The sequence below is a fragment of the Cetorhinus maximus genome, chromosome 11 (assembly GCF_964194155.1).
Source record: "Cetorhinus maximus chromosome 11, sCetMax3.hap1.1, whole genome shotgun sequence".
In the NCBI taxonomy this organism is placed as follows: domain Eukaryota; kingdom Metazoa; phylum Chordata; class Chondrichthyes; order Lamniformes; family Cetorhinidae; genus Cetorhinus; species Cetorhinus maximus.
The window spans coordinates 19,116,579-19,136,083 of record NC_135889.1 but is presented as its reverse complement, the minus strand read 5'-3'; the positions used below and the strand labels follow the sequence as shown (position 1 = coordinate 19,136,083).

General features: G+C 42.8%; 1 protein-coding gene across 1 annotated transcript in view; it reads right to left on the bottom strand.

Annotated features, from left to right (window-relative positions):
• Nucleotides 1-19,505, bottom strand: part of LOC144686417 (receptor tyrosine-protein kinase erbB-4-like) — a 974,945-nt gene that overhangs the window by 110,456 nt on the left and 844,984 nt on the right. The window contains exons 24-25 of the mRNA XM_078551583.1: nt 10,369-10,466; nt 4,971-5,141 (exon numbers count right to left, since the gene is read on the bottom strand). Coding sequence (XP_078407709.1) covers nt 4,971-5,141; nt 10,369-10,466 — 269 coding nt within the window. The remainder of the gene's footprint in view (nt 1-4,970; nt 5,142-10,368; nt 10,467-19,505) is intronic.

Below are 19,505 nucleotides of genomic sequence, written 5' to 3'. Positions count from 1 at the left end.
GAGCCCAGTTGGAACTGGAAAAGATAAATTGACCATTGCTAAAAGAATGAATGTGTATATGAGAGTGTTTTGTTATTTTTAAGTTTTTCCATTTTTGTAATGAAATGAGAATAAATCACATTTCATTCTGGGGAGGAGGAAAGTGTCACAATTATGAAGGAAAAACATCAAATTGCATCCGGAAATATTGGATTTTAAAAATAAGACCTGATTTTTAAAAAAATGCACACAAACCACTAGCTGGAACGCTGCAGGGTGACTCCCTAAGAGGTAATGGACCACCACCCTGTTGCCAGACAAGGTATTTCTAAAGACATCCAGAAACTAATTGCTCCCTCCAGTAGAGCCAATAGGAGATAATGGGAGATAGTATCACCTCATCAAGAAATCCTGTGAGCAATGCCCAGACAGATTTGAGAATTTGCTTCCCACTTGGAATATACAAAGAAGGGGTTAAAAGTGAACTGAAAAGCTGCCCCACTGTCTGTCTATTGGTGGGTGTTCTGAGAGAGAGCAAGTGCTGGAAGTTTGACTCAGAAGTAACAGCCACACACAGTACTCCTGCAAATCACCATTTTTGCTGGTATCCCGATCTCTCTCCCTCTCCACCGAATTCAACTCTACTGGAACCTCAAAACCAACTATTCATCTACCGGAGTCAATTCTACTGGAGTCTCGAATCGCAATGGCCGCAACACTCAATCACCTACTCCCCATGAGTCAAGGACTGTTCAAGCTAAATTCTTACTTTTAACCTGTATGACCGTAATATGCATGTGTTTTATCCTTTCTTGCCTTTAGTATTTAATAAGCTTACTCTTACCTTTAACTCAAGAAATTCTGATCAAATTGGCTCCTTTAAAACCAGAACGATTGGGTCTGGGCAGAAAGGTATCTGTGAAAGGGATTCTTTTTAGATTAAATCTTGTTGCGACCAACGGAGGTGGGGGGCTGAATAAAGACAGGGAGCCTGTTCATCCCTCCTCACCTGGGGCATAACAATTTGGGGGTGTCCCAGCCAGACGGTGATGAATTGAGGGGTCTTGCCTGGATCAGTAACTTTGGGGAACCTCACCTGGGGGTGGGTCATAACAATCCACCACCCGATCAAGCAATGTTGGGTAGAATAGTTTCTCCTCATGTCACCTCTGGGTACCAACCTTACAACCATTGGAAACAGTTTCTCTTTAATTATTCCAGCTAAATCCTTCATAATTTTAAACATCACCATCAAATCTCCTCTTAGTCTTCTCTGCTGGAAGGAGAGCAATACTAGATTCTCCAGTCTATCCATGTAACTCAAATCCCTCGCCCCTCGAACCACATAAATATCTGTATCCTCACCAAAGCTATCAAATCTTTCCTAAAAAGTGGTGCACAGAATTGGACAGATTGCTCCAGATGGGACTGATTTTGGATATTTTATTTAGGTTTAGCATAACCTCCTGGATCTTATGTGTCATGTCTGTTTTATAAAACCCAGGGCCCCGCATGCTTTACTGTTCTCTGCAGGTAACATCTGCAATTATTCGAGGGTCGCCAAACCACAGTTATGCTGTGATTTTACTAAGGGGGCAGGGGAGAGGAGGCAGGCCCCAAGTTTACCACAGCTGGAATGAAGATCAAACCCTGCACTGTTGGCGATATTCTGAGCCACATGTTAGCCATCTCGCTAACTAAGCTCTCTGCCACCCCCCTTCCCCTATGTGCTTTGTTAACCTGTTCTGCCACCTTCAAAGCTATATGTACAAAAACCCACCAAGTCTCTCTGCTCCTGCACTCCCTTTAGAATTTTCCCTAAACTATGGTGGCCATCCTTTTTCCAAGGTTTCAGCAGCTGGACAACAGGGAGGATCACTGTGGAGGTTCCATCCCAAAATATTAATGGTTTGACTCTAAAACTGAGAACTGGCAGTACTCTATTTCAGGAAGCTTTACTACAAGCAAAGGTAAATGTCACGGAGACTGGAAACCTGAAATGATAGGTTTGCTACAGTTATGTTTGAGAATTTGCGCTTTCCATGTTGTGTAAAAGGCCGTCACTGCTATTTCAGGCCTGTCTCTCAGCTACCAAGAACCAGTGTCAAAACCCATATTCTTAAACAATGGTAAGAAAACTGTGTTTAGTCAATGTTCCGGTTTATACAGGGTGGTAGAGGAAGGGGAATTTTATATAAAACTGAAAATGTGATCATGGTCTCATTTGAAGTCAATTATCTGCAGTCTCTCACCAAAGGGGTTAATTGGTGTGTCTTCTTAAATCGTTCCCCTTTCCTTACTGATGCAGCAATCAAGCCCATTGATAAAGTCCATAACCGTCTGCAGGATTCAACTGAATTAGAACCTCTGGGTTCTCATCTGCATCATTAAGAAAAGTAACATGTACTGGATTGCCTATTGTAAAGATGCTTTCTCCTAAATCTGAGAAACACAATGTCTCGGCACCTTGAGTCAGCACTGTCTGAATAGGGAGCTAATGATAATGGAGCCTTCCTACAGCTCTTGCCTGAAATGTTCTGACAGTAATTTCTAGTAGCTCTCTTTATCATATCTCTAGTTTTCTTTATCCAACCCTCTTTTGCTTACCAAACCTATGGAACAAGTGTTAACTCTTTCAGTGCCAGCCTTTTTTTAGATGTTATTGCTGTACCTGTGGCATCTGTGGCTCAGCTAGCAGCGAAAGGTCATGGGGCAGAATACTACGCTCGGCGTGCAGGTGCCCGAGCGTAAAATGACGCGCAATGACGTTGGGCGTGAGTCCCGACCTCATTTTGCAGTCTCACAATATTTCGCTCGGCGGGCGTGCACCGGAGTCGGCTGTGCGCCCACCGATAATTAAAAGGTCGATTAAGGCCATTAACAATCTAATTAAATTCAAATTTACGCTGCCCGTCCAACCTTACGGTTGGTGGGCAGGCGATTAGGCTAAGCGGCCTTTACATTTTTTAGGAAACCTTATCCACGAGCGGGATGAGGTTTCCTAAAGCAAATAAACGTTAAATAAAAACTTTATTTTTGAATTTAAAACGTGTCCCAGCTCATGTGACACAGTCACATGAGGGGTCATGTTTTATTTAATCTTTACTGCCTTTATTAATTTTTTTAAAAAGTGCTTCAACCTCCCTGAGGCACGGAGCTGGTTCAGGGAGATTGTAACGCTCTTTCCCGTACATGCGCGAACTGCGCACTAGGCCCCGCTCTCCCTCCTCCCCCCCCCCCCCACCCGCACAGGTAGCACTCAGCGCTGCCACTCGCGATCCACACAGGGCGGGCCTTAATTGGCCCGCCCTGCATGAAATCACGGTGTGGAACCAATTGTGGGCGGCGGGCAGCTTTCCGACTGCCCCCACCAAGCCCGCCCGACAAGGTAAAAATTCTGGCCATGGGTTCATAATCCCAATTTAGAGAATTGAGCTCAAAATGTAGGCTGACACTGCAGAGCAGCACTGAGAGAGTGTTGCACTGTTGGAGGTGCTATCTTTCATATAAGTCATTAAACCTTAGCCCTGTTTGCCCTCTCAGGAAGATGTAAAATAGCCTCTGTCATGATTTTGAAGAAGACCAGGTGCATTCTCCCTAGTGTCCTGGCCAATATCGACCCTCAATCAACATCTCAAAAATAGGTTATCTGATCCTGATCACATTGTTGTTTGTGGGAACTTGCCGCGCACAAATTGCCTACTGCGTTTCCTACATTACTACAGTGACTACACTTGAAAAAGGACATGAAACATGCTACAGGGACCAGTTTGATGTCACTACCATTATTAGCTGTATACATTGGCCACTTAAATAAAAGTCTCTGATTCTATGCAAAAAGAATTGGAGGGAACTTGCAAGTTTAGCAGGGGTGAAAAATGGGCCTATTATACACTGTCCCCAATCTTTCACTGGAAGATCAAGTGGGGTCTATGCAGGCATCTGCTTTTCCAATGCGCCCGGTCTGCCAAGTTGAATGTCCCATCCACTGTTTCTTAGAAAGGGGTTGCGGGGACGGGGTGGAGGGACACGAACAAGGCACAAGGGTGACAGGGCTCAGCAAAAGAAAGTTTGGGATGTTCCACCCTTGGCTACAGGGAGAGATCTCCGGGAAGAATCAGGTAATGTCATTTTCCCCACAGTACTCTGTGCAACAGAAAACTTAGAGGGTTCCTTCAGCTATGGTCCAACGGTCTCTGTAAACATGGCAACAACCGAGGAGAACACTTGAAGAGCACAGTTCCAACAGTTGATGTAAACCATTTTTCAAATGGACCTGAGTTCTGCCCCTTTCAAACCTCATATTAAAATGAATCACTGATTGATATTGGGTTGTTAGCCATCCTTGATTAAATGGCTTCAAAACAAAGTGCAGCTTGACAAATTGAACATTGCACCTCCCACAAGGACTAAGTGGATAAGTTTGGAATAAAATAGTTTATTAAACATTAATAGAGACAGCTCAAATCAGACAATAAAGTTCTGAACAAGCTGTGTGGGTCATACTGAATCTAATGTTGATGCAGCAATTGAAAACATGTAGAATTAAATATTGTTCTTTGTTGTACAGAAGGTATATCAAAGTACAGAAACTCTTGAAAGTTCAGGAAAATCTTCAGGCACTTCCACATTGACACAATGTACTGCAATTAACAGGAGCACAGCACCTCTCACTGGCAAGGAAACCCATGGCTCTGTCAGGAACACACAGCTCCTCTGACCTCATGACCCAGCACACCCCCAACCCCAGAGGTGTGAAAACAAATGGTCCCAAACTACTGGCCCTAAACAGGGACCAGAGGCATATAACAAAGGCCAAAGGGTGTGGCTCAGCCACCATGGGCCTCTGATCTGCTGGCGCAGTTTAACTTAATAACAATAACTTCAAGCCCATTATTAACATCAGCCTGACTTTGATTTACTCCTGCTTGAGATTGGACCACAGTTTTCCTTGACTTTACAAACTCGAGGCTATGGTTAGTTCTACTCACCCTGTTCGAATCGATCCTCTGCCTTGAGCTGTAGATTGGTGGTGGGATGTTAAAGGCCTGTGGGACCAGGTACTCCTCCGCATCCATCATGTCTTCCAGCTCCTCTTCATCCAGCAGGCTCTGAAAGAACTTGCTGTCATTTGGGCTGGGCAGCTTCATATGGTCATCTCCCTGTAACAATGAGGAGGGCCTTTTTACTGCATAATGTTATATGTCTTGGGCCTCACAGCCTGTTTGAGCATGGATAAGTTTCTTGTTTTAAAAGTTCAACCCAGAATATGTCCTGGAAAAGCCTCTCCTGGCACAAGAATTTTAATCCATGGCCATGTTAGGAACTATAGATGGTTGGCTGGCTGACCAACTCAATAAAGTGCTACAGTCTCAAAATTCAAATAAAGATCAGATTTCTTCACTGGTACTGATTCCATAGCATGTGGACAGAGTAAAGGAAACTCTGTAGAAAATGCTGTACATTCCAAATTATAAATATGAAAAATAGAATTTCAAATGCTCAAAGGATCCTAGATTATTTAGGATATATACCAGGAAAATGTGGGTTATCGGCAAAAGCCTCCTACTAGGCACATAGTTCACCAATTAATCCATTTAACCTGACCAGGAGTGATGACCGTAAGTTGTCTGTGAGTCCTCATATACAATATACAATAAATATACACACATTCAGCCATATTTATCAGCCTTTAGATTATCTCATGTCAGATGAGCACTGGCTTTGGACACTTTGGCATTTTGAGGTTGGGGTTTAGAGGATGCTATTACTAAAGGTCATTTTGTGGATAGGGAGAGTTTGAATTTATGTACAGAATCTTAGCACTTCCCACAAGACTTCCCACACAATGGATTATTTTGAGATGTAGTCAGAGTTGTTGCAGGAGCTACTTGCGCACAGGACAATCTCAGAAGTGGCCACGGTAGCTAATCTGTTGTTGGTGGTAATGGTTAAGGGGCCAATATTGGTCAAAGCACCAGGAGAACTCCTTGCTCTTATGTGAGTAGCCCCATGGCTCTTTGACATGCACCTGAATAGGTAGGTGGGAGTTTGAATTAAAACTTTCACTGGAAGGCAAAGCCTCAAACTAACCCAGAGCAATGTGCTGATCTGGGTCTTGGACCCACAACCTTCTGACCCAAAGTTGCTATTAACTCAAACAAGCTAGCACAACTATCAGGCCTTCAAGAACTGGTCACACACAAATGCGACTGTCATTGGATATCATGGCCTGGAGGTTTCATTTCAGCACATTTCTGTATTTGTTGCTGTAAGTTGTGCAAAAGTTGCAGAATTTTATGTACGCATTATTTTCAGTGCAATTTGAATTTCCACAATCTTTTGTGCAACTTTAATTAAACATGGCGCTGAAAGCCTACAAAACTGGCTGTGCCCTCAGGAGTAATTAATCACCATTGGGAACATTCCAATAATCACACTCGTTTGCAGGCCTTCCTGCAGGCCCTTAAAATTAAGCTGGATCTTTTGGGTGCAAAGAAACTATTAGGCATGTGTTAAAAGCTTTTGAGGATCATTTTCCTTAATTTACTAAGAAACGGATCACTGTACCTCGATAACAGATGGTTCTGTATGTTTCTGAGAAGTCATCTTTAGTAATTTAAAATCGGGTTACTCACAGCAGGTGGTCTAACACTGATTAAAAATACTTATTCCTTTGTTATAAATCTACATCTGCTGTGCCCAGTTACCAAAGCATCAAGGCATATTCCTCAAAGCAAAAATTACAGAGTTTGCATTTGATGACCAGCAAATGAGTTTGAGTGGAAATTTGAGAAAAAAAAACACTTCTCAAAACAAGTGTAATTTTGGGTAACTCTCAAAACAGAAATGCCAACCCCTCATCTTTTATTGGTTGATATGGGAAGGCTCCCGATTGGTCCTTTTGCTGTTTCTCTATTGCAAACACATTGCAATCATAGATCGATCATGGCATCAATTTTTTTGAATGGATATATATGTCAATCTCATGTATTGTCATATGATGTGTTATTGAACACTTCCTGTTAGCATCACTCTGGGCTGTAATCAGTGCGATGGGCTCAGCTTATAACTGTCCAGGGTGGAACTGTGATATACGGACTCGGGAAAGTCTCAGGTATGATTAGTGTGGTGCCAGGCTCTCTACAATTGACCTCAGCGCCCATAGGATTGAGAGAAAAAAATGAGCCAAGGTTCATAATGCAGGAGCTCCATCCTGGGAGCTAGGTGTCAGACACCAAAATGTTGATTCTTGGTTATGATGCACTCAATGTAGAACAGCCCATTCATAATTTAGACTCACATGTGAATAATGGGCCCCTGAGCAAAATGCTGGTGGAATCCTGGAACCAATGCCACCACCCCTCGGCATGAGCCGTTTTCCACAGGAGGTAAGGAGAAGAGAGAGAGTATTGGAAGGAAATGTATGTTTTCAAACCGATCACTATTGTTGTGATCGCGTTTTAGTTTCCTAAATGTCAATAGTTATGGTCAGTAATTTTTATATACAATCTGAATGCAATCCTAGAATCTAGCCCCCAAAACACTGGTAAAAATCCATGAGTATAACTTCTTCATGATAGCCTTGATAATGGGCTTTAGCTATCACACAGTGGGCACCTTCTCAAAGCTCAGAATCCCTTTTTTGGTAAAAATGGCACAAACCCAGGCAGAGGTTCCTTCTCTTCCAGCTTTGGTCTGAAACAAGACTAGCTTTTCAGGAAGCTGGCTGCAAAATTTTTTAAACTTTACTGACATCCAAGGTTGCTTTGAGGGCAATTCTTAGTGAGCAAGTTGCTCACTCACTCTGCCTAACTTCCTTTGTGCGCTACTCAGGGATTTGAGCACACAATGCAGGTTGCGCTCCCGGAGTGCTGCACTGTCAGAGGTGCTGTCTTTCAGATCAGATGCTAAACCCTGTCTTCCCTTTCAGATGGAGATAAAAGGTCCCACCCTACTTAGCTCATTATTAATTATATAGAAGGGGAGGGTGTGAAATTCAATTTTGCACAAGAACTTATATTTATATAGCACCTTTAACGTAGTAAATCATCACAAGGTGCTTCACTGGCATGTTATCAGACAAAACCTCACAGCCTCTCAGGTGGCCGTAGAGGATCCCATGGCACTATTTCAAAACATTGGCTGCCATTTTTCTTATGTTACAGCAGTGACTATGCTTCAAAAATATTTAATTGGCTGTAAAGCACTTTGAGATGCTGAGGTAGCGAAAGGCGCTATATAAATGCACGCCTTTCTCTTGCACAGAACATGTGGACAATTGGAACTGTGGTCTCTCCCTGTGCAAATGAGTTGCTGAAGGTGTAAAACACTTACCAAGTACTGTCTGTGCAGTGACGTGGTTAACGATTTGCTTGAACTAACGCTGTGCTGTTCCAGCTCCTGCTGATGTATCAGAAACCCAGGGGCACCAGGTCCAGGCCTCTCTGTACCAAATCTCACCGGGCCACTAAGTGACTTCAACACATGAAGAGCTGGCTGGCCCAGCTCTATGAAGGGTGATGGTGGATTTCAACCATGCCTGCCTGATAAAAACCATGTTGGTAGGCAGATAAAATTGCCCAGGTTACTTTCTTGGCAGAAGCTGACCGTTCTGAATTTTAAACCTCCACTGAGTAGACTCCCAAAGCCAGCAAGGCTCTTTCTTACAGAAGCGCCCTGGGTGTCAGTGACCAGAGATCCTACTGTAATTTTAATTATAAGGCCTGGGAGAGGACGGGTGCTGGGATCATCCTTCCAGATGAAGGCAGTGAGGAAAAGGAGCCAGGGCCAGAGAGGCTGAAACACCAAGTGTTTCACTTTGCTTGTTTGGTGAGGACGGGTGGGAGTCATCCTCTAGGATCCAGAAGGAAAGCTTAGGCCTCGCTGTGAGATAGTGCCCTGAAGTCGATGTTGCACCTGCCTTGGTGTTTCTGGACAACCTCTGGGTGATGAGTTAAAATGGAGCCTCACTTCTATCGTAGCAGGGCGAGTTTACCAGCTCAAGTCTTCCGCCCACCAAAAACTGCCTTGAGTTAAAATTGGGAGCAGGGGTCATAAACTCTGAAGGGTTTCAATGATTTAGAGGAACAAATGGGGGATTTCCATGATAACCAGGTTTCTATTCCCTTGAGTATAGAACATTGAAAGGTGATTTAACTGATGTATTTATGATGGTTGAATGAATTGACGGGTAGATAGAGGGAAACTATTTCCTCTGATGGTGGAGAACAAAGGGGCATACCCTGAAAATGAGAACTTGGCCATTCACGGATGATGCCAGGGAGCACTTCCTCACAAAGTGGCCTGCATGTTTTCTATGGCAGGCGGGATGGGCGAGAGTGGGCAAGGGTGGGAGGGGGCAAGGATGGGCACAGAGCCGATCGCTGTCCGCAATTGGCTGCGCACCATCATTTTACACAGGCCCGCCAAGCGTAATACGCGTTCCGTTAACCTCAGCGCTAACTGTGTGGGCAGGGGGAGGAGAGTCGGGGCCAACGCTCTTTCGTGAATACGCACAAAAGGGCACAGCAATCTGCCTCAGGGAGATTGAATGGATGTAAAAATAATTAAAGAATCGGTTTAAAAATTTGATGTGACTGTGTTGGGACATGTTTGTAAAGGTGGGGAAATTTATTTATTTATTTTATAAAAGCTTCAGGAAACTTCATCCCGCCCGTGGATGAGGTTTCCTGAAAAATGCGAAGGCCGCTTGGGCTTTTCGCCTGCCCACCAACCTTAACTGCTTTAATTAATTTTTCGATGGCCTTAATAGGCCATTAACACTTGGGCAGGCGCACAGCCAACTCCAGCGCGCTCCCGCTGCAACGAAATATCGCGATTGCGCATGATGACGTCGGGACGCACACCCGACCTCATCACGCGTCATTTTACATTTCGTTGCATTGGGCCTGCCCCCGCATGCTGACCGGAAGATTCTGCCCAAAATGTAGCAGAAACCTGGGATTGTCTCACCACATAAACCACTGAGGCCAGAGGTCAACTGAAAATTTTGAAACAGAGATTGATAGATTTTTATTCGGTAAAGATATTAAGGAGTCAAAGTGGGTAAATGGAGTTAAGACATGGATCAGCTATGATCTAATTGAATGAGGGGAGAGACTGGAGGGGCTGAATGGCCTTTTCCTATTCTGTAGGAAGGGAAGGCTGATGGGCTGAAATTGCCCCAGCTCCATTCTGGGTCTTGCTGAACTGCCTAGTGATTCCAACCTGACAGTGCCAGCTCTATAAATAGAACAGACGAAGGGAGCACGTACAAGTGCTGATCACCGGTGTAATGTTTAACATGGATAATCTGAAGAAATTCCTTTTTCAGTTTTTAATCATGCAATAATTCCAACTGAGAAGCTGAAATCAAATTAAACTGACCTGAATTACCAAGTATCTCTGTGGATCTCGAGCCATCCGAGAAAATTCCGCTGCCAATTCTTTGAACTTGGGCCTGCTGTCGGCATCAATCATCCAGCCTAAGGGCAAGGAGCAAGGAAAGTAGCAGCTTACAGGACAGTGAGGACCTCACATGGTCATCCATGACCAGTTATGAACTCAAACCCAAAAAAATGACAATGGTTCTCAAACTGCGGGTATTTAAGCATCACAGAAACAAAAGACAAAAAAAAATGTCAAACTAAAATTTCACAGTTTCTACTGCACACATTCAGCTGAACTGGATGGCATTTTATTTTCAGTTTAGTATCAGCTTTGTATCTTCCCAAGTCCTGCTCCCTTCATGCCTTCAGCTACCGAGGTCCTGAGCTCTGGAATTCCCTCCCCTACCTTTACTGTGTCTCCAACCCTGATTTTTTACTTGGTTAAAGGTGCTATACAAATGTAAGCTGTTGTTCTCCTGTTCTTCAAAACCAAAATGTAACAAAATGCTTATTTTGTGCTAAATTAGCTTTAAAACTTGGTTATTTTGTCAGTACCCCTTGTAGATTGATTTAACCACCTTATCACCTCTTCCGATGTTCAGATCTGTACAATAGTCACGATTTTAACTTATGGTGAGAATTTGGTGTGATGGATTAGAAGGGCGGGGTTGTGGAGTGGGGGGGTGGCACTGTGCCAGCCAGGTGGGGTGGGACAGGAAACCCCCATGATGCCCCCAGCACATGGCTCGGGTAACCCTTACAGCCACGCTTCATTGCCGCATTGGAGAACAGACCTGAACCCAAAGGGAATGACAAGGTGACTGTTGGGTGGGAACGAGATTTCTCGTGGCAAGAGATTGTCGCTGGGGAGCTGAGGAAACAATTCCCAGCACTGGGGTACAGGCGCATGGGGGAGGGGGTGGGAAGCCCGGGGGAGGGGGTGGGAGGCCCGGGGAAGGGGTGGGAAGCCCGTGGGAAGGGGTGGGAAGATTGGGGGAAGGGGTAGGAAGCCTGGGGATGGGAAGCGCGCAGGGAGAAGTGGGAAGCCAGGGGGAGGGGGAAGGCGATGGAAGCCCAGGGGATGGGAGGATTTAGAAATGGATAAGTTCAAAAACATTAAGAGAAATGTCAAGGGTGTAGTGTGAGCAACAATTTGGGTAAAAATTAGCAGTGTGTGTCAGGAACGGACAGAGAGCTTAACAGAGATAATAGGGCAGTAGTGACTAGGGTGACATCAGGGAAAACCAAACAAATTAAAGCTAAGGACACTATATTTGAAAGCATGAAGCAATCTCAAACACGATAAATAAATTACAAGCACAGGTAGATGTTAATAGGTTTGATCTAATAATCATTATAGATGTTGCAGAGTGCCCAAGATTGGGAATTAAACATTCCAGGAGACTTGACTTTTAGAAGAGATAAATGGAAAGGGTGGAGGGATAGCCCTAATAATAGAGAACGGGATAAAGGCAGAAGAGAGAAAGGATCTTAGCTCAGAAAATCAAGCTGTAGAATTAGTTTGACTGGAGCTAACAAACAACAAGAGGCAGAAAACTTTGATGGGAATAGTTTATAAACCCCCAACTGAAGGTGTCATTTTGGACAGAGTATAAATCAGTAAATTAGAGGTGCATGTAGCAATAATCATGGGGGAATTCAATCATTATATAGATTGCACAGATCGAATTTGCAGTAATAGGAACATAGGAGCAGGAGTAGGCCATTCAGCCTCCTGAGCCTGCTCTGCCATTTAATTCGATCACGGCTGATATCTACCTCAATGCCATTTTCCCTTGATGTCATTAGTATCGAGAAATCTATCAATTTCTGTCTTGAATATACTCCATGACTAAGCATCCACAGCCCTCGGGGTAGAGAATTCCAAAAGAGGTGTTGAACGAGTACTTTGCATCTGTCTTTACAAAGGAAGAACTTGCTACCCAGGCCGAGGTGAGAAGGGAGGTAACTGGTACACTAGAAGAACTTACAATCGAGAGGAAGGAGATGCTGGAAAGGCGATCTTTACTTAAAATAGATAAGGCACCAGGACCAGATGAGATGCATCCAAGGGTACTGAGGGAGGTGAGAGTGGAAATTGTAGAGGCACTAATGATAATCTTCTAGTCTTCCTTAGACACAGGGGAGGTGCCAGGGGACTGGAGAATTGTGAATCTTACACCCTTGTTCAAAAAGGGGTGCAAGGATAAAGCTGATAACTACAGGCCAGGCAGTTTGACCTCAGTGGTAGGGAAACTTCTAAAAACTATAGTATGGGATAAAATCAATAATCAATTAGACAAGTGTAAGATAACTAAGGAAAGCCAGTATGGATTCATCAAGGGAAAATCATGCTTAACTAACTTGCCGGAGTTTTTTGAGGAGGTAACAGAGAAGGTTGATAAAGTAAATGCTGTTGATGTGTAAATGGATTTCCAAAGGCATTTGATGCAGTGCCACACAACAGACTTGTGAGCAAAATTCTAGGTCATGGGGTAAAATGGAAAGTAGGCACTTGGATAAGAAATTGGCTGAGTGACAGGAAACAGAGAGTATTGATGAAAGGTTGTTTTTCAAATTGGAGGAAGGTTTGCAAGTAGAGTTCCTCAGGGGCCAGTGTTGGGACCTTTGCTCTTCCTGATATATATTAATGACCTAGACTGTGGTGTGCAGGGCATGATTTCAAAATGTGCAGATGATACGAAGATTGGAAATATTGTCAACTGTGATGGGGATAGTCTTGAACTTCAAAAGGACATAGACATGTTGGTGGAATGGGCAGACAAGTGGCAGATGAAGCTCAATGCAGAGAAATGTGAGGTGATTCAATTTGGCAGGAAAGATATGGTGAGACCATACAAAATAAAGGGAGAAACTCTAAAGGAGGTGCAGGAACAAAGGGACCTCAGTGTATATGTACATAGGTCATTGAAGATGGCAGGGCATGTTGAGAGAGCAGTTAATAAAGCATATAGTATCTTAGGCTTTATTAATAGGGGCATTGAGTACAAGAGTAAGGAGGTCATGTTGAACTTATATAAGACATTAGTTGGGCCTCATTTGAAGTACTGCATCCAGTTCTGGGAGCCATACTTGAGGAAGGATGTAAAGGCATTGGGGAGAGTACAGAGGGGATTCACAAGAATAATTCCTGGGATGAAGAGCTGTAGCTATGAGGATAGATTGGAGAGGTTGGGACAGTTTTGCTTGGAGAAAAAAAAGCTGAGAGGAGACTTGATAGAGGTATTCAAGATCCTGAGGGGTATGGACAGGGTAAATAGTGAGAAACTGTTCCCACTCAAGAGAACATCAAGAACTAGAGGGCACAGAATAAAAATAATTGGCAAAAGGAGTAAATATGATGTGAGGGATTTTTTTTTTACCCAAAGGGTGGTTGGAGTCTGGAACAAACCTCCTGAAAGGGTGGTGGAGGTAAGTTTGATCGAGGTATTCAAAAGGGAATTGGATTGTCACCTGAAAAGAGAGAATGTGCAAGGTTCTGGGGATAAGGCAGGGGAGTGGGACTAGGTGGAATGCTCTTTCAGAGAGCCAGTGCAGACTCGATGGGCTGAATGGCCTCCTCCTGCACTGTAAAAGATACTGTAATACCACCCTCTGAGTGAAGAAGTTCCTCCTCATCTCAGTTCTAAATAGCTTGCCCCTTATTCTGAGACTGTGCCCCCTGGTTCTAAACTCCCCAGCCAAGGGAAACATCCTTTCTGCATCTACCCTGTCTAGCCCTTTAATAATTTTGTAAGTCTCAATGAGATAACCTCTCATTCTTCTAAACGCTAAAGAACACAGTCACCTCAATCTCTCCTCATGATAGTGTGGAGCACATGTGCATGGAATGCATTCAAGATATTATTCTAGATCAGTATGTCAAGGAACCAACTAGAGAACAGGATATTTTAGATCTGGTATATGCAACAAAAATTTGGGGAAGCATGATCATAACATGAGAATGCTTTATTGAACTTGAGACTGATTTAGTTAAGTCTGAAACTAGGCTCTCAAATCTAAACAAAGACATCTACTTAGGTGTGATGGGTGAGTTGGCTAAGATATATTGGGAAACTAGATTAAATTATATGACAGTAGATAAGCAATGGCATACGTTTAAGGATTACATTCATAATTCACAACAGTTATACATTCCTGAAGGAATAGAAATACCACAGGAAAAGTGGCCCAACTGTGGTTAACAAAGGGGAGTTAAAGGTAGTGTTAGCTTAACAAAAGAGGTTTATCATGTTGCCAAAAAGAGCAACAAGCCTGAGAATTGTGAGGATTTTTGCATTCAGCAAAAGTTAAATGGGAAATTGATAAAGAAACAGAATGAGAACATGAGAGTAAACCAGCAAGGGACATAAAAACAGATTGCAATTGCTTCTCTAGGTATGTAAAAAGGAACAGCTTAGTGTAGGTCTCTTAGAGACAGAGAAATTATAATAGGGAATAAGGAAATGATAGAGGCATTAACCAAGTGGAAAACACAAAAATGTTCTGGAAGTAATGGGAACCAAGGGTCTAGTGAAAATGAGGAACTTAAAGAAATTAGTATTATTAAAGAGATAGTACTGGAGAAATTAATGGAACTAAAAGTCAACAAATCCCCCGGATCTGATGACCTACATCCTAGAGTTTTAAAAGTGGTGGCTACAGAGATAGTGGACGCATTGGATTTGATCTTCCAGAATGCCTTTGATCCTGAAACAGTCTCCATGGATTGGAAGGTGGAAAGCAAAACACTGCTATTCAAGAAAGGGGTGAGGAAAGAACATAGGGGACTATAGGCCAGTTAACCTAACATCAGTAGGAGGGAAAATGCTAGAATCTCTTATAAGGCACTTAGAAAATCATGTCATGATTGGGCAGTCAACACAGGTTTATGCAAGGGAAATGGTGCTAGACAAATTTTGAGGTTATAACTAGCAGAGCAGCTAAACTGAAACCATTGGATATACTGTATTTGGATTTTCAAAAAACATTCAAAAGATGCCACACAATAGCTTATTACACAAAATTAGGGCTCATGGGGTTATTGGGGGGGGGGGGCGGATATTAGTTAGGATTGAGGATTGGTTAATGAAAACAGATAGGAGTAAACAGGTCATTTTTGGGTTAACAGGCTGCAACTAATGGGGTCAGTGCTTGGGCCTCAGCTATTTACAATCTATATTAATGACTTAGATGAGGTGGCGAGTGTAATGTACCCAAGTTTGTTGATGATACAAAGTTAGGTGAAAAAGTAAGCTGCGAGGGGGATGCTAGGGATAAGGACAGGTTCAGTGAGTGGGTAAGAACATGACAGATTGAATATAATTGTGAAGTTATCGACTTTGATGAAAAAAATAGAAAAGTATAATATGTTTTAAATGGTGAGAGCCTGGGAGATGTTGATATTCAGAGTGATATGGGTGTTCTTGTACACAAATTACAGTAAGTTAACATGTAAGTACAGCAAGCAATTAGAAAAGAAAATGGTATGTTGGCCTTTAATGCAAAGGGATTGGTGTATAAAAGTAAAGAAGCCTTACTAAATTATACAAGACCACAGTGAGTGTGCAGTTTTGGTCTCCTTACCCAAGGAAGGACATACTTGCTCTAGAGAGAGTGCAACTAAAGTTCACTAGATTGATTCCCAGGATGTGAGGATTGCCCTATGAAGAGAGATTAAGTAGGCCAGGCCTATATTCCCTCAGGTTTAGAAGACTGAGAAGTAATATAATTGAAACATATAAAATCCTTAAGGTGCTTGTCAGGGCTGAAGCTGAGAAAATGTTTCCCCCAACCAAAGAATCTAGTACACGGGGTCACAGTTTCAGAATAAAGGGGCCAGCCATTTAGTACTGAGATGAGGAGAAATTTCTTCACTCAATGGGTTGTGAATCTTTGGAATTCTCTACCCCAGAGAGCTATGGATGCTCAGTTGTTGACAGTGGTTGATAGATTGTTAGGATACTAAGGGAATCAAGGGATATGAGGATTGCATGGGAACATAAGAAATAGGAGCAGGAGTAGGCCATTCAGCCCCTCAAGCCTCCTCTGCCATTCAATAAGATCATGGTGGAGTTTAAGTTAGAAGATTAGCTATGATGTTATGGAGCAGGTTTGAAGGGTCGAATGGCCTGTGCTGCTCCTATTTCTTATGTTCTAAAAATCAGGAGAGGGAGGGGGAAGGCCGGGGGAGGAATAGGGAAGCTTGGGGAAGGGTTTTAAAGCCCTGCGGGCGGGGAGGGAAGCCTGGGGAGCAAAGTTTATGGAGGTAACTTAATGGTAACTAGTGACATTGATTCTCCTGGCTCACAAGAAAATCTGACAAATATTAAATGTTAAAATTGCTGAACCACTTCTACAACTCTATACTGCTTGTCAACAGCAAGGGCACAGTTCAAGATATTATGCATAGTTTTGTTATAATACATAAGAAGCCTGTGTGACCACAGACTATGGTCAGTTTGTGAGTACAAGCAGTGGCAAACACCTTAGTTACAGATTCTCCCATCTTTTATTCATCGTCTGCTACAAAGAAACTGGCATGTCTTCCTATCAGCACAGTAAAAACAGAACATTAGTCAAGCAGGCAGCTCTAGACTAGATGGTGAAAATAAATAATTTTGCAAAGGCTGCAGGGCACAAAGGAGCTTTCAATTATAAAGGATATAATTTAAATTATAATATTTTGCCTGAATGCTGACATGCATATGGAGTTTTGAACTATGCCATACTGGTGCAAAATGTATTAAAATGGGTTCTTCATTTCAGGGGAAGTAAAGGCTGAATATTAAAAGGAAATGGAAAAGACTATGATGAACTCCAATAAAATTAGAATTCAGCAGAATAAAGAATGGAGGCTTCTGAGAATAATGTGGTTCATTGTGGTTCCATTGATGAGATTGTTATGTAAAGGGTTTATTTGCTGAACACTAGCAGCATCTTATTTGCTTGCAGTTGATAGCCTTCATATAACCCAGGTTGGATGAACCAGTGATTGCCGGTTTGCTTCATATTATGCTATTGATCAATGCTGACCAGACCTTCTTGGAATGTGCTGACCTGCCTATACGCAGCCACAGTGTCAGTGGGGGTTTATCAGTTGGCTTCAGTATCCATTGCAAGAAGTGGGGGACATATATCAGGATTCTGCTTCCATTAACAGCACGGTCAGTAACCAGAGTATACCAGTTTAAGCTAATTGGCAAAACATCCAGGGGTGAAAGGGGGATTTTTGCCTAATGCAGTGTGGTATTATGATCTGGAATGCACTGCCTGAAAGCATGGTGGAAACAAATTCAATGGTAACTTTCAAAGGCACTTGGATACATACTTGAAATGAAAATAATTTGCAGGGCGATGGGGGTAGAACAGGTGAGTGGGGCTAAATGGAATAGCTCTTTCAAAGAGCTGGCACAGGCACGATGGGCCAAATGACCTCCTTTTGCACTGTATCATTCTAAGATTGCCATTAGCTGTCATTCCTTATCATGTGCCCAAAGCTGGAAAGCAGATGTCAGATTTGGAAAGGCTTGGGGTCAGCGTTGTACAATATATATAATTTAACACTACATTTTCCTTCTCAATTGTTCTGAACTTTAATAATTAAAAGGGAGGCATGATCAGTGACATCTTCATGCATACAATTCTGCCAATGAACCCAGGAAAAGTGACAAGCAACAAGCTCTTATGTCATTGAATATTTCAGATACTTCTACGAGTATGAGGCAGGGGAACAGTAGGACCACTGAACAGCAGGTGAAGGAGTTTCTGTGAGGATCCAGCAATGAGATCGAAGGAGCAGGAACAATGATTTTTTTAAGGCAGAATGTGGTTTCGGAAGAGAATTCTATAGGAGGTTAAACAGCAAACAATGTCCTTTTAAACTGGGGAGCAATGGCAAAGAGAAATAACTTCAAACCATTCAGACAGGTGCACTTGAAATATATGCACACAAATGGATAGACAGTGGAGGGGAGGGTTATTTTGGGAGATTGCAGTACAACAGCAAAGAGAGGGAGTTGCACTGTCCAAACTATGAGCTATGAAGCAAAATTTTAAATGAGATATGGACTTCCAAATTGGAGGAGTAAATGTTGAAGATTAATTCCCCAATGAACATCCACTGCTTTCACCCCTTCCACAAAAGCACCCTTTAATCTTTGGGAGACTAGGTATGGTCTTTGTCATTCTACTTGTAGTATGTTGCACGATCTGAGCATTTGTTATATTGCCCTCTCTGCTACCCTCCCTGTTGGGGAGGTGTAAATAAAGTTAGTTCAGTAACGACTATCTGCAACTGAACACTTGTTGACCTTAGTGCAATACGCAATAGAACGATGGCAAAGAGGCTGGGATGGAATTTTCTTTTACATTTCATTTGAGAAATTAAGGACTAAAGAACATTGTGACACACTTTTTGGAACTCCTAAAGTTGATTTGGAGGAAGTTTTAGTAATTTCAAAGATTACTCCATGTGCACATCATGCTCAGGTACACAGTGAGTCAGCACAGTGTGCGATTGAAAAAAATGGCACTGAGGACTTATTTGGGGACATTGGGGGAATTCAACCCTAACAAAGAGGGCTGGTGTAATTAGGAACAAAGGTTACTTGGCTGAAAGCAAGCAAAATAGGAGATAGGATAAAGTAAATGTTTCCCTCACCATGATGGGATGCTTTTGAGCTGGTGGCTAACCAATGTTGCCCCCGAGATCCCGGCACTATGGACTATTCTGAAATTAATGAGAATCTGGACTCATATTATGACATGACTTAGAAATAAATTGCACTGAGAGTTGCGTTTCATGAAAAGGGACAGTTGCCAAGTAAGATTGTTGCAGATTACATTCTCAGACTAAAGAAACTCGCTCGTCACTGTGGGCATGGCATGGAAGAAGGCCTGCAATAAGGCCATAGCCATGGAAATGAGAGGAAGAAATAGTTGCAAATTGCAAGGCAATTTTTTTCCTGAGTTGGCAGGGGAGGTTCACCAGATTTCAGTGGGGTCCAGGCCATGGCAGTCAAAGTCACAGTCTCAGAGTTAGAAATTTAGATGTACAATTGCCATGGTAGCCACCAACCATTTAAATGTCCACATTTCCAGTCAAAGTGCAATGCCTGTGGGGAAACTCAATCA